At 41.8% G+C, this 24,913-nt stretch overlaps 1 protein-coding gene across 1 annotated transcript; it reads right to left on the minus strand.

Moving 5' to 3' along the window:
- Positions 1-848: 848 nt before the first annotated feature.
- Pde9 (phosphodiesterase 9) lies at positions 849-24,897 on the minus strand. The gene is made up of 5 exons (XM_017904137.1): positions 24,854-24,897; positions 5,738-5,975; positions 4,957-5,343; positions 4,485-4,736; positions 849-3,955 (listed from the first exon to the last, which is right to left on the minus strand). The coding sequence occupies exons 1-5, from the start codon at positions 24,889-24,891 to the stop codon at positions 2,150-2,152; spliced, it is 2,721 nt and encodes a 906-aa protein (XP_017759626.1). The 5' UTR covers positions 24,892-24,897; the 3' UTR covers positions 849-2,149.
- Positions 24,898-24,913: the final 16 nt, after the last annotated feature.

The following is a 24,913-nucleotide window of genomic DNA, read 5'->3' on the forward strand; positions in this document are numbered from 1 at the left end:
TCACGAGGATTCCTCTGCTTTAGGCTGTATCAGATTTATCGTGCATCCTCTTTTGCTTCTTACACTCCTCGTTCTAAACGCGTTCGAAGAATAGACCAAGGGTGTATTTTTGTCGATCCATTAAAAATTTAGCGAGTAGACGAGCAACGATTACCAGGGCCAACGTATTACTTGGCTGTGCGAGTAGAAGAAGGTACTATAGCGTGTCGTATCGTTAGATCGAAGAACTTGAGCGATTTCTAGACAATTCTCCAGCGGAATATTCGTGGCTTTTGAAACAGAGGAAGACAGACCTTCTCGGCGTGGGAACAGCGTTTATTTAACATTCATCTAAATTTCTGACAGATCAACAAAATCGTTTTCCGTGCGAGTGGTCGCCTCGAAATAGTTAGAACCTATCGGTTTCGTCCCTTTCACAGCGACGTTTGCGAAACACGAAATGTTATCCGATCTCCTATCTTTCTCTCTGCTTCGTTGTTCCATCTCGTTTTTCGTTACAAGGGAGACTCGCGTTTATTTTCTTCCTCCTGTACTGCCTTTCCATCTTGTTTCAAATGGGGCAGGTTGTTGAATTTTCCATCGCAATTCGACACGACGTGTCCGTCTAGATCCATTTCGCTCTATCTACCAATACGTTGAACTTTCGCGTTACATAGACCTGCTTCTCCGTACGATCATCTTTCGTTATGTATTTATAATATTTATATACGTTATGCTCTCGTCTCGATGGGAGTTGCATATCTTTTTCCACGTCTTTGTATACATTGCGTCTTGCATATATTTATATATATATTTTTTATGTATATATATATATATGTATATATGTATAATAACGAACAACATTAATGATTACTCATTAGGCTATTCTTTTAATTGGACAATAAATAAAATAGTTTATATGCCGCGCCTATCAGCTTCTTCTATCTCTCAGGCCGTCCTATCCGTCTTCTCTTCCTTTCCTCTTGCTTCGATTCCTCCTAGCTTCTTCATTCCTCGTCTATTCCATCCTCCTACGATTTCAACTCGATTCACACCGCCTGATTTCGACAATTTTAATTTCGTCGTACGCAATTTTTCCATCTACCTTTCTCTCCCGCCCTTTCACACCCTCACACTCTCTCCCACTCTTTCATTCAGTCTGCCTTCGGAACGGAGATCGATAATTAGGAGCAATATACACATATATTTGGTATTCGCCAGCTGTTCGACAGTTTGGCTTCGATACGAACGTTAATTACACTCACACATTCTCTGGCTACATTTGGAAACAGCTAATCGACATACTACACGCACGTACTATAAGACATCTATTTTTTTTTTTTCCTTTTTTCTTTTTCAATTGCGGTTTGATCCTCGCGCAACGTTCCAGAGACTATCTTCCTCCTTCTGCAGCTCTTCTCTCTCAGCTCTTACGCTCGGATAAATTTCCAAGCCATCCCTGATGTGGCAGAACAGTCAGATTCTTTGTGCGAATGTTTCTCATCTTCTCTTTACCTCCTCGTCGAAGGGAAGGCTCGTCCCGGAAGTCGAACAAAGCGGTGGTATACGATCGAGTCCGCGTTCACCCGATACCGGATACACGTGACCCGGAGGAACACGATCGAGTCGGAATTGCTTCGAGTTTCGCGTGAGAAACGCGAAATTTCGCTGCCCAGTGTCGCACGCGACGCGTGTTTGCGATCGAGAAAAGCCTCATCGGAAATTTGTGTTTACGAAGAACGTCTAGCCCGCGAGGTCGAGGGCTAAATAATCGTTTCCAGCTAACGGACAGACGTGATCCGACGATGGCCGACGATACAATCTAGTCGGGTTTTGTCGGCAATGTCGGCAGAACACGAACGCTCTTTTCATCGTTACTCGATTTCCTTCGCTTCCGTGTTCCGTGTTCCGTGATCCTAGTGTCGCGATATCTCTCTCGATCTTCTTTTAGTTTCAGCCTTCGTCAACGATCTTTGGCTCCGTCTCCCCCCACCCCCGATAATCATCGTTTTGCCTGGTTTAACGCGCGAGAAAGTAGCAACCCTCGTTGGAGGATCGATGAACGAAACGCGTGCACGTTTCAACCGTTGCAACACAAAATATTCTCAGCCAGCCACCTGTGCAGGCCCGACAACTGTTTCTCGGAAGAGTCCTCGGCCACCAGGTCGTATCACTTGATCTCTTCTCGACTCGGTGAACGCGGAGAATGCGACGACACGGGGACTTCCGGTACCTGCCTCTTCGGGCGAAAGCTCGCCGTCAGGGAGGAAATCCAACCGCTTGGCGACTGTGAGCTTTGATCGTGCAAGGAATCGCTGTTGCTGTTGCTCCTAGTGCTGTCGATGCTCATACCTGACTTGAACCGCGACAGCAAACCTGGCGATGACTTCTTTGACGATGTTGTCGTTGGCGAGGAGTAGGTTGGCTTCTTCCGGGACTTGGTCGATTCCTTGCACAGCATCGAGTCCAAGCTACCCGTGTGAGGACGTTCCTCCGCTTTCTTTGGCTCCAACGAACCCAGCATCACGCTTTCAGCCTGCTTCGCCATCTTCGAGATGTCTTCCATGCTGGCCGAGCTTCTTCTAATTTCTATTTTACCTATGTCTTCTTGCACAGCTTCTCTGGATCCGCGCTCAGGCTTCACGACGATCTCCGGCTTCTGCTTCTTCGTATGCACCTCGATCTCCGTAAACTCGATGTCTAGACTCTTCTGACCCTTCACCTCTTTCAGACTGTGCGACTTGCCCTCTGGATTCGAAGAATTCCGTCTATGCTTCGATAAAGAGCTGTCCGACATCGCGCCAGGTAAAGCTTCCAACGAGGTCGACGATCTTTTCTCCTTGGCGAACACCATCCTCCAGTTTCTGTTCTTGTAATCCGTCGATTTTCTCACCTTTGGCAGCGTCATCGCGTGCTTGTCCATCGAGGATAATTCCACCACCGTCGCGATAGCTTTGCTCTCTTTTATCGAGGCCTTGACGAGATTGCAACGTTTGCAAACCACTATGGAGTTACTGTGCCTGGAAGAAGTGGTCGCCATGACCGCGCTGCTCACCGAGTTGCTCTTGTTCAGCGCCTTTGTCACGTGCTTCGTCGATTTCGGCGCGGGAGGGTCCTTCGAGTCGAAACTAATACTCAATCGATCCGTAAGATTTCTTAATCTAGAGAAGATGGACTTGTGATTGTTAGACCCAGTTTTATCCTCGCAACAGCACCGGAGACCAACCGACTCCCTTTGATTCTCTATACGACTAGACCTGATCTCCTGATCGTTCTCTACTAAGCTACTAGTTTTCTTCAAGTTATTCCTCTGCCGGTTCTCGACCACCACGTTCCCGTTACCCTCGATTATCCTCCGGTCGTTCAACTTCGCGTCTAATTGAACGGTTTCGTCCTTCTCCAACTCCTCCAGGATCCTGGTTTCTTCCGCGGACCATGCACTGACGGGCGAGCTCAGATCGCTGCCAAGGTTCTCTCCTTTACTTCGTTTTCTTTCGCGTTCGTGCTCCCTGACAGCCCTGACCAGGTCGTGATTATGATAATCCAATGACGATTTCTCTCGACTACCCTTCCGGCTACCCGGGTAGCTTTTCCTACCTGTTGCCGGCCCAGACAGCGTTCCCTCCGTCGAGATCTTGAACTTTAACGTTTTCTCGCTCACCTCCACCTCCGTCGCTGTCTCTGGATCGGAACTCTCCAGGTTCTCCGCGTCTTCTCCCGTCAGGTTCTCGGTGATATCGTCGTCGGTGGACCGGGATCGAGAGTGGGTCGTGCCTGTGGAACGTTTTGAGCGCATGCTGTGCGATGAGGTGGACTTCACCACGCTCGACGTTCCATTGCCGCCGGAAGTGGTAGTCACCAGTGTCGATTCGCCCAAGTCCGCGAGGCTTTTCCGTTGATGTCGCTCGTCTTTCGCTGCCTCGTGCAATCTGCGATAGTATTCCAATGTCTCCCTCACCGGCTGAACTATTAGGCTCTGGAACAGAGATTTTTCAATCTTCGTTAGACCTGGTAGATGTAGAAGTCTCGGTGACTTCTTGACAGTACACGCTGGTTTATGCACACGTCAAGATGACTTTAGCACTAACATTTAGATCTTTCTTTCTATCCGACTATTTAAAAATCGTGAAATTATGAATCTAGAAACTGAATGGATTCGATGTATCACTTTCTAATCACCTAGCCACTCAAGAATCCATCTAACCTACTCGACTTTGACACTTTCCATGCACTATGAATATAAACAGATATACAATGATTCCTAATATCGTACTAGTTAGTTCTACATACTTCTCTTTAAACCTTCAAGTCTGCTAAACAAAGTTCATGTAACACGAATTTTAGATTAGAGTCATTTTAATACGTCTCGAGTTACTTGACGAAACGATATCGTTCGAGCCACTATCTCCTTCCGAAGGAGAATTAAATCCTTGGAGCATCGCGATGGGATTCCCACTATAACAATGCTAGAAGTCGTCGAACAGTAAATGCGATAACGAAAGTACCTGCAGCTCTGGAAGCAGTACCCCTAGGGCCTCGAAAAGAGGAAGTAAAACGAGACCGATGAAGCTGACCTGGGACGAGGGTTTGGTTACTTTGTCGCGATCCATAAACGGCGTCACTGGAAGGCCTTCGAGCTTCTCCGCGTCGCTCTGCTTGAAGAACTCTTGCAGCAGCCTGTCCAGCCATGGTTCCGCGACTTCCATAGGCCGAGCCTCGTTGCTAATATCCGCCACTTTGATGAGGATCATCGATAACTGGAACAAACGACGAACACCTATCGCTGTTTCGCTCTGAATCTCAAAAATCGTCTCGCGAAATTTCTAAACTGCACTGTCCGTATTCGATCATTCGATGGCAAATAAAAATATATCTGGATGTTACAGCAATTACAAGGTTGTACTAAAAAATTCCTTTCGAGTGTTCCATTTTAGAGTTACTACTGTACGAAGCAGCGCAAAAGGTGACGCGACTTACTAGATTGATATGAGCCTTGCTGGAGTAATCGAATTCCGGGATGATGTCGGTGAATTGTCCGAGGATCTCGTTGTGCCTGGCCATGTCCGTCGCGAGAATACATCTGATGATCCCTTCGCGGACGATTCGATAGGTGGCATTGTCCAACGACGCCAGTATGTTGCATTCCGGGGCCTCGAGGACACGAAAGGCCACGGAGCAGTGATGATTCTCCAGAGGCGAGATATCGTTGTAACGCAGGGCCAACTCGGTGCGGGCGTTTATTTGATAAATGTTGTTGTAGCCCGGATGATCTAGGTCGTGGCAGATGCAGGAGACGATTAGTATAAAAACCTCCAGGTCGCCGATTAGCGACGGAAGATCCACTGCCCAGGCTATCGCGTACATCTGCATAGATTGAACACTGATTAAAGCATATTCAAGTACAATTTTAATTTCTAAAGAAACCAGCTAGCTATGCGTTCTTTTTGATACAGCTGATTGTCATACGTTCGTGTTACCATTATAAAATCGCGCATCTTCTTATTTCTCATTTTTCTCTCTCGTCGCTGTTTCCATAACCTTTCACTTCGCGTCTACTTTTCTAATTTTTAATACCGTATAACCGATGTTACGTTTACTTTAAATATCGTTCGAGTGCAAGTTCAAATTAACATTCCTCGATGCAAACGCAAACGACATCCAGGAATTGTAATTTCCGATCGTATTTATACCATTGCTGTTCGTTCGTTGAAACGAAACACGTTGCAGTTAGATGCAAGCGTAGGTCGCGTATACTTGCCATTTGCGCCACGCAGAAGCAATGCCTGAAATTATGAAACGGCACTTCGTTATAGTTGTTGTAGACTTCGTAGAGGAAGTTGCGCAGGATTGGTAAAGGAATGTTAAATTTTTGAGGTAGGTCGAGCTCGACGAACATCGTCTGCAGCATCAGCAGAAGCTCTTCATCTTCCCATTGCCGTGCATCGAAGGCTGGCGAACGTAGCCACTCTCGAACGCTCGACGACACTGACACGTCGCTGTAATAAATTGCAAGAATTACATTTCGCGATTACGGAATTTTATCTGTATAATTAAAGTACAGGATGATTTTTATCGCGAAATTGAATTGTTGGTGTCAATTAATTTTTACGACCACGTTTATTATTCCCTACGATCAAACCTGAGATATCACCTGGAAACAGGTTATTATATGCATTAATCATTGCTCATTTTACGCAAACACATTATAGCTATCACTATAAACTTTTACAGAATTTAATTTCGCATTATTAACTGAACATACCGTTTCATGAAGCCTCGACGTTGACCGATAAGTAGGTATAAATTATGATTCGCAGAGAATGTATAGATTATCGAATTTATTGTTAAGAAATTCCTCCAACTTCTCGCATTTCTTTCTTATCATCGATCTATTCAGAAACCTGGCAATTACCATCGATTTTCAATGATGCCGATATAATATTTGTCAGAAAAATTGTCATAAGCTTGGAAGAAATATGTCGGAAAATTACACGAGAATGCCAAACGAAGCCCGAGACGACGTTTCAAGTTGGGAATTGAATTCAATTTCACCGCTCGTCGAACCGTGAATCCTACAGACACGAAAAGACGAAGCACTTTCGTGTTCGGAGCGTTAAACTGTACATTTCTTTTCTTCCCTGTCCCGCGCGTTCTCTCGCAGTAGCAATATCTACTTAATTACTTGCTTCTGTAGTTGGAGATGTGTCAGAAACCGAGATGCTAATTTATACAGCCCGCTTCCCCTTGGGGGCAGAAAAACGAAGGGTTGATGTTCCCTTTGAAAGCTTGCAGACCCTTTGAGATCATGCACGTCATACCCCTGCAACTCGTCATCCGGATGGAATTAATCGGATTAATATGTCATTTCGTCGGAGTACGCTTGTTGATCGGCATTCGGTACTTTGTGCAATAATGGGTTATGCGCTTATTGAACTAAATTAACATGAAGCCTGACCTACGACGGATTGGAATTACATTAGGGATGTATCGATTTGTCGGTGTAACGTGCTAGATAACATACGTGGCTGATCACGATTATTATACCATATCTACGTGAAAACCGTGAAATACCAAGCAAAGCTTTTCCACAGTGAGAAGATCGAACAGCGTGTATATCTTCGAGAGAAGAAAAAGGAAAAGTTCCGTCACTTTGTAAATAACAGAAAAGCTTGCGCTGTTCCGCAAATATTACACCGTGTGATACCGTGTCCGACGATGAAGTATCAATTCCAATGGCATAAACGGCAGGAGATCTATTAAACGGAACAGCGTTATGCTCTGGACGCCCTTTACTCCACGTAGAAACGTTTATGCGAGTAGCTATGTACCAGGGGTTGAACCAATTTGGAGAACTATGATTATTAGATGGTACTCACAGCAGCGTTGTTGAAACGAGCTTCGCGAGCCCTTTAGGCATTTCCCGCTCTTGTCGTCACGGAAACCGTGTGACGTTAAACACGCGAGCATGTACTCGCATAATGTCTGCATTAACGAGTATCTGTCGTGGGCGTTGCTTCAGCGCTACGCGATTTTCCAATCATAATATTACCAGCAAGAAGTGTCGGAAAAAGAAACTATAATTACCGTTACTGTTATACGATAAAACATTCTTCAACATTGCATCGCAATGTCTGAACACCGAGAGTTTTTGTAAAAGCGAATGCAAATGTCGTGTACGTACGTAAATGTCGCTACAGAGAGATCGGAAGTTGGTCGGGATGAACAACACGGATAAGAGTATTTCTTTCCAATACCTGTCGTCCATTTTCTTTGTCACACGTTGCCTAGTATAGCGAGTTCGGAAGAAGTCAGTCGAGATGACACAGAGGCAAGAGTATTTCTTTCCAACGCGTATCGTTTGTTCCCTTTGTCACGGCTTATCTGCTGTAGAGAGCTCAGAGGAAGTCACTAGCAACCAAACCTAACCTAAACAACCATAAGCGAGAGTGTCTCTTTCAATACATATTCTTCGTCATCCTCGTCAAACGATGCCTAAACATTTTGAGTTAGTGGAGACGTGACTGTCAAGAAATTCGCGTGCATCATCCTGTTTGCACGCGATTAGGCTAACCTACTGATCCGTTGTTGATCACAGCTGACGTTATCTGAATTCCCAACTGTACATCACGCTGTTATTACTTCTTTAATTAAAATATTACTTCTTAGTAAGAACGTTACATTCCTGATACGCGTTAATAAGAGTGTATGTCAAATAACATGGAATCTGTTCGGCCTCGGTTCTGGGGCTAGGACAAGCGACCCAAGGAAGGTCGTATAAGACTCTAGGTTAAGGGAAATCTCACACGAGTGTTTCAGATTAGGCTAACCTACTGATCCGTTGTTGATCACAGCTGACGTTTTCTGAATTCCCAACTGTACATCACGCTGTTATTACTTCTTTAATTAAAATATTACTTCTTAGTAAGAACGTTACATTCCTGATACGCGTTAATAAGAATGTATGTCAAATAACATGGAATCTGTTCGGCCTCGGTTCTGGGGACCCAAGGAAGGTCCTATAAGACTCTAGGTTAAGGGAAATCTCACACGAGTGTTTTCAGATGTCCTAGAACAGAAGCTCGTAGTGTTCAAACCTCTGTCGTTGATTCCATCGCTTTACCGATATTTCAATTAATTTAGGAGATTCAACTATCTCTGGACGTAAACCATTAACCTGCTCTATTGTTTCCCGAAAATTCCTCTCGATAACATCATCCGCGATGAAAGCCCATGGTCGATAAAGCCTAGAAGCTGCCAGCTGCCGAAATATAATGTAGCCAGCTTCCGCGACGAATTTCACAATTCCTATTGTCTTCCGAAACAACAGGTATCAGCGTACTTCTGAAAATTCCGCCGTGTCCGATCACGTCAGATCTCTAAATACAATTACTCCGTGTTACGCGGGAGTTGATGTGTCTAGATCGAGGCAGGATCAAGAAGATTAAGCAGAGGCACGCGTAGCGAAGACTGCTAATTGGCAATCCGCATTTAGCTCGGGCATCCAATCGTGGTGCGCGATAATGTTTGCTTTGTGATGCTCCCTATTATAACCAGGCAATAGCAGGTTATTATAGAGATAACGGTAGCTTAATGGCATTTCGCGGTAACGCCACGAAGCTTGCTACCGCCACGGATCATACATCCTTCGTTGCGATCGAATAAGTCGTACGTGGAACGAGACCGAGAAGAATTCCGATCCTCGAGTTCGCCACGTCTCATTTCGTCCATTCTTTCACGGATTGTCTACACGCTGTTTCATGCCAGCTGTCTAAATCCATGCTTTACGAGCCGCTGCAGCGAAATGGAGAGCGCATCTAGAGCTACCAAGGGAGAAAATATTTTCCCAACGATCTCGAAAAATTGTAGCTTATCCTACGATCGGATATCAAGACGATCTATGTATTCGTCAAGAAAGATAGGTAACGAGAAATATTATATACTCGAAAAATATCTCCGAAGCGAAAATATGCCATGACGAGAGTCGTTCGTGAAATCGATTAGCTTCGTGGAACAAGAGTTGAAATTTATTTGACATACGCGAGATTAATCATCAAATGCTCGCGCAGCGAAATTAAAATAAATTCAACGAGCGGAGTTAACGTGCAAACGGTCAATGAATCGATTCGAAGCATTTTATCGATGAAATTAAAATACCACTTGCATTTTTATCAGAGCGATGAAAAATTCCATTGAACGAAACGATCGAGCATTGAAATCAGCGTACTCTTGAAACGCGACCGTTTAATAATTTCATCTTCCGCAACTTCCGGCGTGAACCGCCATATTTTCGCACGACTTCCGCGAACGCCGATTTACAACATTTGCATTGCTTTCCGATCGATGCATTTACTCGTCGGTGTTTCGTACACAATTACGCGTTTACCCCGGTTTATTTTCCCTGTTCTCGTGAGAAAATCGATTCGCGTTTGTTTCCGTGCACGCTTCTCTCTTTCGCGAGAAGAAAAGAAAAAAGAAAGGAAAATAAAACAGATCATTTCGTGAAATGTCCAATATTTGCAACAAATTTTAACTTTTCTTCCAATATCCCGGAACACAAATCCGTAATCGGAATTGCTCTATCACCCATAGTTTTCGAAAAATGTGCGTTTCACGGGTTCGTTGTTATCTCACAAGTTAGGTAAGAGAATCCCGAGTTTATCAATGTCTATAATTCAAATTATTCGCGTTTCTGAATAACTATAATTGGTCATCAAAGTTTAAAAATAAGCCTCAGAGCATACTTTCTACGCATTTTCTTACACTTTTACAAAAATGTACATCATCTAACACCGTGGAAAATCGCAGAACGGTTGTTTCCGAGGCTTCATGTTCCCCCAATGGCGGATTTTGCGTGAAACACCGAATCGCCGTAGAAAAGAAAAAAGAACGAAACCCTGTAAACGGAAAGACGGAAAATGCATGTTCAAATACGTGATATACCATGGTACATAGCGAAGCATGAATGCTACATGGTTATCGAATTTTTAACGAGGAATGTTCCATTATTCGAACAAATTTAACCCATTTGATGGATTCCTCGTGGAGAATTGCGAGTATCAACATGGGGATGTATAATATGAGAACTAAAAAAGAATTTCCATGTTTCACTGATTTTTTGAAGGTTTTTCGTTTTGTTAGGGGGATGCTAGTTAACCCTGAGCGAGCATTCTTTGGAAATGTCTCGCCGATGTCTATTTCCGTTCCTTCTCGAACATCTGGGGGATGGTTTGAAAGTTGCAATAAGAGCGGAAATGTTGCATAAATTTGGAAATGTTCGGGAGAATGCAGCTGTTCCGATGTGAAACGTACCGAGAACGCGACGTACACAATAGACAAATAAAACTTTAGTATAAATAAAATTTCCATGAAACGGGACATGCATATTTATTGGTTGTTTGGTTATATCGCGAATATTCGATCTATTTGACGGTTTCAGTGTTATTATGGAATTAAATTTTATGTATTTATATTTTTCAGTCCTATTGTTCCTTTTATGACTGGATACCTTCGAGTTGCCTTTAGTAACGAATTCGTTGAAAACCGCTAGAAAATGCAAAAATTAATAGCTTATCTCCATATAACGAAAAATATTTTTCTATATACATTTTTATTTTATTTATACATATTTTTCTAAATACAAAAAGCTGCCAAAGATAGTTAAAATTTGCCAATACAGGGAGTGGAGCTGGTTCCAACGGAGGAAACGCGTTCAATGTCCCGAAATTTATCCAAAATAACAAAGCAGCTTTACAAATCCATGTAAACATCGATAATGAAACTTTAATTGTACTTAAAGACACTGCAACATATTTGTTCACGTGCAATGCCAAGCGGTCTCGGAACAATTTGCTTCGATGAAATTGATTCGAAATGCTTTCACGAACGGACCCTCCCGTTCGAAAATCACGACGAAAACAGAACTGGGAACGGTCCCAGGGGTGTGTCGGTTGTTTCGAGCGACAAAAATGAATTCCCGGCAGGCAGAGCCGTACGATCCGCCACGAAATTCAATTTGCCCCGGTAATTCGGCGTAATCTTGACGAAAATCCCACGGGCCCCGGGCTTAATCGCTCACGAAACGATTTCGAACGTGTTGCTCGCCACGAGATCTTCGCCGCGTGAATGCATAAGGAACGGGACGCGAAACAGCGAATTTCAATGAAACGCGGCTCAATGGCGGCCACGCGAAGAATCACGACCACGGGAAGCCATTTTCAAACGATCTGATGTCGAGCATAGTGGTTGCGAAGAAGTACCACAAGTCGAACAGCGAAAAACAATTATTCTTACGCAACCGAGAAGCTTTATGCCTTAGAAATTTGATAAAAATCCTGAAATATATATATAGGAAAATCTTTCTTCTTTTTCCAGAAATTTCTTTGTTTATATCCACCTTTGATTCATACCAGAATGCAATAACGTTCGTACGTTGGAATAACTTGGACCGCAATTAACACAGAAGAGTGGAAGCTTGAAAAATGTCTTTCTTTCAAGGTATTAAAAATACAGGGTGATCGATGAAAACAAATAACCAACTGGCAAGAAGTACCGAGCGAATGATGGATTATAAATTCGCAAGGAGTTCCTTCTCATCCTCCCTTGTACTCCATGACATTGCGTTACGTTTCAATTAAATACGAAATGAAAGGAATGCTTCAACTCCTCTTCGCACGCATTCGTAATTGACAAAAAGTATTCCATTTATTATACGACACGAGGGCAGAAGCATAGAAAACGTAGCATAAACCTTAAGTTAAACCTTACTCTGTGGTAGCTCTACAACCTCGATCTACAGTCGAAGAATTTCGAAATATATCGTGTTAACGATAACTTCATTTCAAACTGCAAATTTCACGTACATCCGATAAATATTATTTTTAAAAAGGTCTTCCACAATTTCGTTGAAAAGAATTGTTTATTTGACATTGATTTTTGTATAGATAATTCCAAACAGAATTTTCGTCATATTTTCCTAAGAAAATGCAGTGCAAGCACATAAAAGCGTGTACGGTGAAGACGTCTCAAAGATACGACAGTGTCAAAATTGATTTACAAAATTTTCATCCGAAGATTTTGATATGAACGTATCACTGATCGACGCAAATCGACGTTTGACAAGAGAGGTTTGCTGAGAGACTTAGCATATCAAGATCGATTGTCGGGAATCATTGGAGACGACTTGGATACGCGAATAAGCTCGACACTTGGGTACCCCGTGAACTGAAAGAAATTCACCTCGCTAAGCGCGTTGACGCGTGCGATTCTTTGTTAAAACGCGAAGAAAATTAGCTATTTTTGAAACGTGCGATAACAGACGATGAAAAATAGATCGTCTACGACAACGTCGAATAGAAAAGATCTTGGAGAAAACATAATGAATCTGCTCAAAGCACACCGAGAGCGGATATTCGGCGAAAGAAGATCACGCTGTCAGTCTGGTGCGATTTCAAAGGGATCGTTTACTTTGAATTACTTCCAAGGAACCAAACTGTTAATTCGGGCGGAAACTGTCGCCAACTGAATAAATTAATAATTTATTCGAATCGAAGCGCAACTTGAAATTTCAATCTAGCCTTCGATTAACATCCCTCTGGGGATTAATCGAATCCTAACTGCTTCTAGCAGCCTCCACGAACATTGTTTACTCGAGCAACGCGATTCTCCGCTTTTTATCGCTCGTTCCATTAAAAGAAACTTCGTTATCCCGCGCTAATTTCATTCACCGAGTTTCTTCCTCGGGAAACAACGAAATGCACGATTTACCGTGGTAAAATGCAGTGTTCGCGGTTGCATATCGGCCCCGGCATTATGCTCGGAAGCAGTGGCCTCTTATTTATAACTTGACATTTAAATGCCTGGCAGGAACATCAAAGTTTCTCAGTTATTAAAACTGCCAAACGAACGTAACTGGCATTTGAGGCTGGGTAAGCGAGTCGATGAGCTTTGCTGTTCACGTTGAACTGCCTGTACTTTATTACAGGATAAACAAATCGAACACGACTCAACGATTGTCCGCGACGAGCCGGCCTGTTCGACGATCTATTAGCTACTCGCCGAGATTTATGGGAAGAGCTAATGGAACGAGGCCTTTGTCCGCTACATTTTGCAGCTGAAGCATTCGGTGGATGTAACTTTAGGAAGCTTAAAGTGTTCATTTAGCCTGTTGCACCTGTTTCAAAGGAGCAGGCTATTTTTTCAAAGCCTCCAGAGGGGTCGAGTGCAACGAGCGTCGATTGTTTGCCGTGAAAGTAATTGCACGAAGATAATTAAGGTTCTAATTAACGTCTTCTGTCGTCCCGTTTATTCTTTTAATTAATAATTCGAATTCCGAACGTAAACCGTTCCCACGCTGATGCTCATCTTCTTTCTTTTGCGTAACATCAAACAGCTACTCGCCAAGTTCATCTCGTCGTCTTCGTTTTTCCCTTTTCTTTTGTTACAGCTTCCTCCTTTCAGAAAAGTGGAAGATTTTATAAACGACCCCCCTTCGCATAATTATCTTAAAATAACGAGAAATGTTGTTATAGCGTTGTTGTTATATTATCATTTCGATATGCCATGAACGAATTATTATTATCAATAATAGAGGAATTATCATAGTCGGATATAATGTTTACGACGATGGAAAGTCGTGCAAATTGCTCCTCCTTATCATTTCGATATGTCATGAACGAATTATTATTATCAATAATAGAGGAATTATCATAGTCGGATATAATGTTTACGACGCTGAAGCACAGCTGATTTACCACGGTATTCCTACACTTCACTTTCAAACTCGAATCGCGAAATTTCCATTAAAACTTTCGTTCCTCCTACGGCTTCCAACACGTCCCATCGAATCCCAATGCGAACCATCGAAATTTCAACCTACATCGATCGCCGCTCATCGCCCTTCACTGTAAAAAAAAAAGAAAAGAAGAAAGAAAAAAAAAGGAGAGAAGGAAAGAATGAAGGAAAAAGGGAAAAGGAAAACACCGCCATTAAATCGCGAATATACAGCAACTACGTGGATTCCAAGCCAAACCATCAAAATTCCTCTAACCCCAATCGCGTTCAACGATGGAACGGGTTTCAATCGCGGCTGAATCCGATCTTTCGGCTGGACGCTTCGCTTCTTCATGGTGAAATTCCCTATTCACACGAGAGGAGACTCGCGCGTGCGCGAACCATTCGATCGAATCGCTGTCGAACGCTAGACGCGTAGATCATCGCGTAGATCGACGTGTAGATCGACGTGTAGATCAGCGCGTAGATCAGCGGAAGCCAGTCGATGAAACGCGAAATACCATGCATCCAGAGAGCTAAACTACGTCCACCTTGGCCTCTAGACAGGAACGTTCCCTGTTTCAAGACAGCTAAAACTCTCCTATTCCTCATCGTACAACCAATTCTCGAATTGTTCAAAATTGTGACGCGCTCGTGTTGAACAAGGTTCTTGGAAGTTCTTAATTTCTCTGAACGACAAAGTTCGTCGCGGATGATAAATACTGCGTTTGGCAGACAGCTTGCTCCTCCGAGTCTCGAAGAGGGTTCTTTAAAAGCGAATCGGAGGGGTGAAGTTTGGGAAACCGTTGTGTCTGTGTTAAGATAACGAATGATACACGGTGGAGTTGAGTATCGAGCATTAAAAATAGCAGAGGATTTGATAAAAATTATTTTGCGAGGATTTATAAATCGCTATTGGTCTTCGAGGTTCGTATTGGTGATACGAGATTGAATTTTGATGTAAACGTCACGGATGATAAATTCAGAAGAATATAAAAATAGAAGAAGATCAGGGATAAGTTAATTATCGAGATAATTATTACCCGGTGATTTTTCGTTTCTTTTGCAGTAATTTCCAGTTATTTATCCTCTTCGGTTAATCCCACGTTAATTCGTACTCCGACAAGATAATTTGTCAAAAAAAAAAAGAAAAGAAAAATACGTATATATGTATATATTACCACGTTTAATGCGGAAACTGCGGAGCTTCCATTTCAGCCCTCTCTCGGGAAGCGAATGCTATTGACCTGAGCTAATGGACTCCTAAGTATACATAAATGTTTGTTCGGAAACTGTTTGTATTCGGAACCGAGATCATCTCTCTAGGAGAAACAGGCGAAATTGAACAATTTCCTCTACAGAAAATTTTTACTTACCAAAACTCTGCGAGGGAAATTGCAAACGCGTATCCATGTTTCCTCGAAAATTTATCGAAAAATTGGAGGAAAAAGGGTTATGTTAAGTTGGAAGAAAATTAAAAACAAAGCAGTTTCCGATATTTTCCCCTTGTTCATTCAGAATTCAATACGAATGTTGTTCTCTTTATGTCACACAAAGCCAGCACTTGACTGGTAAGATCAAAGGCACACCTACTCGTATTAACGAGGCCAGATTTTTTAGCTCATCAAACGGTTGAACGACTTTCTGTAAAGCGAAAGAGCTTTTGTTAGTCCCAAAAGGAATAATATTTTGGGATTTTGACAGCTATTGCCGAAACACCTGCAACACCTTTTCGCCGTTCAGTCGAATTTTCGAACTAATTGTCATTATACATGTACAGATTTATTTCCCGATTTCTATTTGCTTCTTCTTTTTCGTTTAAATAAAGTGCGAAATTTTATTTAATTAATCATACTTATTTCGCGCGAGGAATATTTTCTTTTCAATTTTGTAGATGCAAATAGCAAAATTCAATGTAGAAGCTTTTCTCGTAGATTCATGCATCATACATCAAATCCGATTTCTTCTGATCCATTAATCAAATTTTGATAATTGTTCGCTCGCGATCTCAAAATCAAAAGAAAGCAGAGCAATAAATCATCTAACACTGACTAACGATGCAGTAGAACGAAGTGGAATTTTACTTAGAGGTATTTTTTCGAATATTTCAAGCTCGCTTCGCTCTTCTTTCGATCAATAATGATTCGATAAACGTGAAATTCTCCTGGTATTATCCATCATGAATTTTTTACATTTCACGAAGCAACGTGCATGCGAGATAAAAGATGCAACGGACAGCGACGTGTAAAACACGTTTTAATATAATTATGTAAAACTTCATTATGCGAAAAGTAATTATAAAACCTGCTTGTTCTGTTATTTTTATATCATATATCTTCGGGATATTTATTATTTGCATTTAAATTTGTACACGTGATATCTGACTTTTTTAAGCTGGACGCGAAACTTGTTAGGAATTTTTATAAAACCTGACGTATAAAATTCATTTAATTTTACTTGATAAAGTTCATAATTATGTAAAATGCGCAATTTAGAAATGAAACTTTTTGCATATCCGCGTACATTTTTATTCATAAGTTTTCGATTAGATACGTTAAATTACTAAAAAGTTGCAAAAAATATAACTAAAGGACTAATTGGAAAAATTAGATATCAAACAAGTATCTCTGTTTCGAAAGAATTTTGTTATAAAACTCCAATCCTCTATGAATCTACCGAATGAGTTTTAATATTCAAAGGCACGCAGATTTTTCTGTCAAAATTTCACTCTGTCCAATTTGTCAGATTAACTGATTCGTTACTTTTGTTAATTTACCTCAGAGCTCCGCATTCGTTTTCGCCCGAAATAAACCCTTCCAAATACATCGAATTTCGTTGCGAGGAAAATTTTTCGAAACTCGATATATTGTTCTACGATTTTCGAGCAAAACACGACGAGTAGCCATTTTCTCACCTTTCAAATTCCACAGAGAAGAGAATTAAAATTAAAAGTTCAATTTCAAAATGTTATTCCGCAAAATCAGAAACACAAAACGAACATCTCTGTCCCGTCTACAGAGACAAAAACGAGACACGAAGAAAGCTAGCAATCAACTACCAAATTTCCAATGCCAAAATTGCAGAAAATCTCTGTTTTTCCTTTTTTAATTACGATTTATTTCACGTCCATCTTGTCGAGGATTTTTGCACTTATCGTAGTAGGTATTTGTTGTTTCCCTTTTAATTTATGCATGATTATTATCACATGAACCTTTCTCATTTTACAAATTTCTCCACCAGCAGATAAATCTCTCATTTCCCTTTTTCATTTGTCAAAGAGTTCCCCAACTTTCACGATGCGCGCGTATGGACATCCTTGTAAACGGACGATCATTTTGTCCTAAAAAAGTGAGCAAGAGAAAAGCTATTCAAGACCGAGAAAAGCTCAGCCTCCATTCAACCGGCCTAATCAAAATCCTAAATCGTCTCGTAACTCCGGTTACGTAACCACGTAGACCGGTGCCTCTCTGCTCCTCTCTCTTTCCTAGCTTGCGCCCGACGATGATTCAGAGGACGCGGAATTCACGGGAACGGAACTTCCTCCGCGGCCTTCCTTTTTTTTTTTTTTTTCCCCCTTTCGTTTCGTTTTCGCCAGCCTCTCTCCTTTCACGCGAGCCGCGATTCGAAATTCTACGCGCGCGGCCATCGCCTCGAGCGACATCCTGCCGCGACGATCAGCACGATAAAGTGCCGCGGATAAATGAATAAATAATTCCGCGCCAACCCCTTCCGTTTTTCGTCCCGGCTCCTTAAATAAAAGTCTCGCGCTATCAGCGATCGACGAGGGGGCATTAACGCGCCGGGGCGACGACTTGATTTATTATGGAACTTCGTGCTCCGAACTCGCCTCGCGTGTGCCGCGCGTTCAAATACAGCCGGCTGATTTATAATCCCCACGGATGTAACCGTTCCCGCTATTAACAGTGTATGAACGAAATTATGAGACAGTCTAATTTATTTAGCTTTCTCTCGCGGCTAATTTTGATTTAGGGCCCGGTGTTTGTGCGGTTACGGAGTCGGCTGGTCGCGAGCTGTTTGCTTTGCAAGGGAACCTATGGAGGCTCGGTACAGGCTTCGCGGGGATAATTCGACGAAGACTTGAATTATTGGAAAATTCTTCCACGGAGGAATGCGCGGAGAGGGTTTCCGCGTGGTTCTTGTGGCTGCGAAGGGAGCTGATAAAAGGTTTTATTTTGCAATTTGAGAATTTCCTTTCGACTCATTTACTCGTTGGTACATGTGGGGCTTGAGAAAATTGCTGAGAGATTCCTGGAATAATTTTCGAGAGTTCAACGAAGGACGGTGAATTTCATGCAAGCCTGTTTGTAATCGTGATAATTTGCTGAATCGGAATTGACGTAAAATTATACGTATACGCAGGATGTTTCATTTGAAGTTTCGCACACGATTATTTCCAATGCTATGGTTTGTTTAAAATAATCGTTCACATGGAACTTACTATGTTTCGAGGGGGACATCTTATAATGATGACACATTTTTGCCAGGTAGACGTGCTTCCGAGATTTCAAGGTGACCTTGGTTTCTCTTAACGGAACTGTGCATTTTCTTTCATGCGAGCGGATGGCTCGTTCCAAGATGAATTCGTTAACCCAAATACTTTGACATTTGAAGGCCGTTTAAGGTCATTTAATGCTGTTTAAAACTTGTATAATTGGATCGAGGTTTTTAATTAAATGTGTAAAATTCTATTTTAAGATTCGAAGGAGTATTAAAGTCCGAGTAAAGTGCATTAATGTGGACACGGTAAATAAATTCGGAAAATTTCTAAAAGGTTCCGCAAAAAATGTTTGATATAGGTCAGTGAGCGTTTCCGAGTATTTATGAACTATAATCTAATACGATTACGCATAGACAAGTACCGTGTCAAACTTTCAATTTTTGAAATGCTAAAAATTCTAGAATATAAAATAGTAAGGTTGAAATATTTTATTTAAAGCCTCCTCCTCCTACGATTGCCATCGTTGAAAATTAGACTTCACTTTCATTGCGAAAAGGAAGAAATTTTAGGGTCAAATGGGAACGAATTACTCTATGTAGATAACTTCTGACCAATTTTAATGACGGCGTATTCGCTGAAAAAATATTGCCGGTGCATGGTGGACACGGTTTGCGCTGGACATCCACGTTCATACTTTTCACGCGCGTCAAATGAAACTTGACTATTATTTATCACGGTCGTCACTGTTTTATACGGCATTCTCGTTCCAATCTGCGTTCCACGCGATCAAAGTGTGCCCCTGAAAATTGTATCGGGCAACGTTGACACAAACACGCCAGTCTCGAAAAAGCACGTCGGTTAATATTCTCTGAAGCCTAGGCTAGTCGCCTAGGAAAAATTTTCAATCCACCGACTTGTAACATTTTGCGAAATCTATATTTCTGACAAACACAGTGTCGTCATCATGACTGTGATTGTCACCGATTCGTTCGTTTCCGAATAATTCCTTTCCCTCAAAGATTTCTTCGAATTTATAGATCGCTCATTTTCATTCGTTTCTCAACTACTCACTTTCACGAGTATTCTTTAGTTGACCTTGAAATCTCCTTACAGTGTCCTGGAATAATATTAAAATAACTTAAAACAATATCCAGATAATGAAAAGAATTCGCGTTAACAAAAATGAAAAAAAGAAACAAAACGTCGATACGACATATTTCGTCAGGTTTTAGATTAGAAATTATGCAGCATATTTTTAATTCCTCAAGTCAAAAGGGGACAGAGAAAGAACTATTCGAGACGACCACAATGTCGTTTTCAATTTTTACCTTAACAAACACGCTGACAGAGAACACGTGGTAGCTAGAATATCGCGAGGAAGGTACTGCCAATGCTTTGTAAAAATATGCAGTGACACTTCGCGAATATTACGAAGTTTAATGAGTTTCGTTTGTATGTCGAAGAACCGCGTCTGATTATTGATTGACTTATACTACTGCGGAATATAAACTGCATCCGAAGATTCCTGAATGATACAAATCAGCTTTTTGTGGTATGACGCATTTGTTTACTCGCCGTCGCGTCATATCCGATAACCGAGTAACATTTACATAACGCGATTGTGAAAGTTTGTAATTAAAATTCGCCCAAGCGCGGGACTTCGTACGAAACGTCGAATTACGAGATTTCTATAATACCTTCCAAATTCATCTATTCGTGCAAAATTACGTTCCGTTAATACTCGCAATTTCGCAATGAAAACTTCGCATAGTTTTCGACGAATGGCCGCACACGGTAAATATAATAAATTGTTAAGCCCTGGCGAAAATTTCTGTGATATTTGCGTCGATCCAAGAGTTACCATAAAAATTTGAATGGCATAACGAGCACTTAAAACTGGCTTCAGACTAAACTAAGTTGCTTCTCTTTTCGAGACACTGATTGAAATTAATCGGATCAATTAAGATCGTCACAGAGCTACTCTCGAAAGTGGTGTAACGAGGTTATCGAGCTGCAGTATCAATTTACAGCATTGCGCAAAGGGATAAACGAATAATTAAATGTAATATTATTCCGAGAAAATGTAGCTGAAACATCCGACAAGTATATTTTCGAGGGAATTTTGATAAAAATTTATATTTCGCTGGCTTAATTCAATAAAATCGGGAAAAATGTCCATAGAGGACGTAACACGGCACTGCGTTAGTAGATTAAATTTTATACAAGACGACAGCGTTTTAATGACCGATACAAATGCGATGTGGAAGCAATGACTCGAACGATTCGAGAGGTATCGAATCGATTGAACGAACTCATTCCAGTTTTATCAGTCGGGCGAAATTAGTGGATCAAGAACGTCATAGTCAGGCGAAAAAATGGAACAGAGGTTCTTTGATTAATTTTTACGACTCGTTCATACTATCGACTAACTTTACGAGCTACACGATAATCCTTAATTCGACGAATTATATGACAAACAAGTCCAATGCGTCAACTACCGGATAAAAACTTGATTATCACACGCATCTTGGAAAAAAAGCTGAGTTTTCATATATTTCCTTTAAACCAACACCAACGAATAATTTTAATACCATTTATTATTTCTCTCGTAATGAGAGGGAGAGTATGGGGATCGTCAGAGGAAAAGGAATATTTTTGTGCCACACTGATATGAATTTTCCACGATAATTCCACTTTCTAGATTTCAACGCGCACGAACTGAAAGCATGCTATATTCGATTATTTAGCTGGAATTTATTGATACATGGAAACATCAAAAAGCATCGTGAAAATAACAGCAGACCGTGAATGTCAAAGATCACGCGGAAACATCAAATTCTGCCTGGCTTTTAGAATCCTACCCAAATGCAAGCCCGCTAACAGATCGTTAATCCCTTTCGCTGGAAGATACAATTTTAAAATATTTTTCCCATGATATTCAGAAGCATGACATCGAAACGGCATTAAAAGCTCAAATAATCGATCATTGTGCCAACAATTAAATTCTTATAAAATAACGAACCAAAATAATAAAATTTATAAATCGTAACTTATCCATTCCCTGATATTACTAATTACTCGTCCATCCAACTATCCATCATTTACCATAAAAACCACGACCACAAAGCTCCCATTATTATTCCACCACGCGCATTTGGTACATCGCAGCCACGATGCCTTTCGCCACATTTCGCACTTCTCCACTCGACGAAACATTCGAATCTTAATTACCTCTCTCGTACAGGGAAGATCAAGAAACGCTGTACGCATCGCGGAGAACCGATCGTGATCGATCTCTAACCGACTAACTGTCGTCGTGGAACATCGCAGTTAGAAACAGCGGCTTAATAGATCGGATTATCAGCGGTACTTAATCATACCCAGCTATCGCGAACCAGTGACTTGTCTAGCTTAACAAGTTCGCAGTGGCTCATTGGTATTCGTTTCATGCGCGTCGCGATAATGCTCGATTTCTACCGAATGCGTGCATTTGGCCGCAATTAACGAGCAGCAAGACCCGTCAAAACTTCGTTTCCATTTCCACTTCTATATCGAGCTTTTTCGTTCGAAATTTTCGAGAACGCACATTTCGTGGGTTTCTCGCTTTCACGTGGCATCGAGAGGAGTTCGCGAGGTGAATGAAAAATGGGATTCAGTTGACAGATTGCAGAACGCTTCACAAAGCTGTGTGGCGGTTGTTTTAGATTTTTCCAGAACAGTGGTTCCCACATTCCCTTATGCGTTTCACCGATGGTACGTTGAATATTTTTTTACCGAAGCGCGAGGTGAAACAAATTGTACGAAGTTTTCTAATTACGCACTGTGGGGTGTGTACAGTGGACGGATACTGTCTAGGATGTGGTACGTGAAGAAAAATGTGGAAGAAAAATATTTAAAGGATCGATTCGACACCTGCCTTATTCGTTTCAGTTTGGAAATATTTTTCTTGCGAGTGATATGAGAGCCGAATTCCCTGTATAATTTTAGGTATTTAACGCTTTTTAGGTAATTATACATCGCTTTAGTGAAAATTGGAATAATATCTGCTGCTTTCCAATTTAAACACAATCTTTAACGACACGATTTCACATTAAATAACATTTAACACATCCCTTTGGTCCGCATTCGTTTTAAGTTTCGCTTAACACGATTTCGATACGACAGGAACGCTTGGACGAAACAAGGGAAGAATTCACCGTGTTATAGAAAAGTCAATAATACACGAAATGGATTCAAACCATTCGAGCATACTCAAAATGCTATTAAAACCTCGACGCTAATTTAATGTGAAAGGGACACATCGAAATATGCCATGGAATACACAATTTTTTCCCATACACGCGATCCAGAGAATAACCTGGCAGTATAATCTGAAACAGAGGGAACCTGGCACAAGTTCGCACCTGTTGTCTGATATTTATCAGAGCCAGAGGAAACACGTATTTATCTGAAAGGCTGCTAGTAGCGAAGAAGTAAAAACTCCGCGACGCCACGAATTTTCTGCCACAAAATCGTCCATCAAGATCGCAATCTTTATTTGTCACTACCAGAGATTTCTCGTCGACCTATCCATTTTCTCGAGCTAAACGGGTTACAGTGGAAATGATTTCCACGATACAAACTCGACTCGACGTCGTTCCTCGTGACCTATCCGTCCGCCTGCCTTCGATGGCACGCGAAAGGGACATTCCTGTTATTCCCCGTGCTTCTCTCATCTCTTTTCCATTATTTTCATCCGCTGTCAGTGTGATCTGCGCGTGATCGATCTTCGCAAGATGGACACGGCGCGAGGCGTGCAGGTAGGTGGTGTTACGCCAGCAGCGCCGAAGGATCACAGCGAACGTCTCCTCGGCAGGGAAATTAATCATCGGCGTCGAAGCGATCGGACGTTTAAACCAGAGATAGCTATCGCCTTCGTGACAAAATAATCCGTCGTGGAAATTTGCATGGATGCGAACGTGTTCGGCGAACGGTCCGCGTCTCATGATACTGTGCACCAGGAAAGAAACGCGCACGGATCGACCACGGTTTAACCCCGGTGAACTCTGGGAGTATATAATTCGTATTTTCGCGAATTCGCGTGGTTTATTTCGATCACGTCGTACGGCGCGGAGCGATGGTCCACGTGAAATTAGTTTATTCGAAATGGTAAGTTTCAATGAACGTGACGGTTTTAGCGAATCAGCGGACGTCAATCGTAAATGACGAATTAAAAATAGCCCAAGTTGCGTGTGTATATAATTCGGGATTTCTTGTTGTTGTTTGCGAGAAGTTCTCGGCTTGGTTATTTGCGGTGAGGAACTCGCGAATTCTAATTGGGGATTAACCCCTTCACGCTCGTGTCTCATACGGGTATGGTACGGTGTCGAAAATATCGAGTCTCATACGGGTAGTAATTGATATGCTTTTCACAGATTGATTTATTTCGGTCGTTTGAAGTGAATAATTTTTATAAATCGATTTTCGATATTTCCAGTTACACAGGGTGTGTTTACGATATTGCTAATTATCCCTTTTTCGCGAATGAGCAATGTTTTCGTAAAGGTGAATGTCAGGATATTTTTCGAGAAATTTCATATCGAAATATCCGCGAGATATTCTCGTTTACTAAATAAATAATCACGTTTCAACGACGAGAGCGTAAGAGGGTTAAAGAAACTATTTTCACGTAACTATTGGAAACGTAAAATCTCCTGTCAATTGTACAAAACACGCGCGAAACGAGTCACGCTAAAAGTACGTAGAAAAAGATTCAAAAGTCCAACACCACGATTCCAGTTTCACTTGGCAAAAATCCGGAGAAATATTCTTGAAGCCAAGCGCCATATTTATCACGGACATATAGAGAAACGAAATAACAAACGAAACTATAAATAAACCGGGTACCAGCCGCGATCGACGCCATGATGCGAGAAAAATCTAGCATAAAACACGCGACTTCTTCCTTCGATCGGACGATTCGTCGTAAACATCGGTTGGCGAGAAAATCGATCGGCCAGTTTATCGTTCCTTCACCTGTCCCCTACGTGTCTCGACCGAGATGGCGGCTCTTGCCAGTGAAGAAGTCGGATGACCGGTCGTAAAACGGCAAAGAAAGAAGAAGCCCGTGGTAAGCCGCGAAGAGAGCATCGATATCTATTGACTCACCAGATATTGAGGAACTTTTCTCGCACCTTCCGCTTCATGCTGTCGCTCTTAGAATCCGCG

Source organism: Eufriesea mexicana, unplaced genomic scaffold (genome assembly GCF_001483705.2).
Source record: "Eufriesea mexicana isolate 0111107269 unplaced genomic scaffold, ASM148370v2 scaffold2720, whole genome shotgun sequence".
NCBI classification, from domain to species: Eukaryota; Metazoa; Arthropoda; class Insecta; order Hymenoptera; family Apidae; genus Eufriesea; species Eufriesea mexicana.

Bases quoted from the DNA above. Each gene is read 5' to 3' on its own strand.
- Pde9 (XM_017904137.1), bottom strand. From the start codon at position 24,891: ATGAAGCGGAAGGTGCGAGAAAAGTTCCTCAATATCTG. The intron at 5,344-5,737 runs GCAAGTATACGC...CAATCTATGCAG, and splicing joins GCTTCTGCGTGGCGCAAATG to ATGTACGCGATAGCCTGGGC. The intron at 4,737-4,956 runs GTAAGTCGCGTC...CGTTTGTTCCAG, and splicing joins GCAAGGCTCATATCAATCTA to TTATCGATGATCCTCATCAA.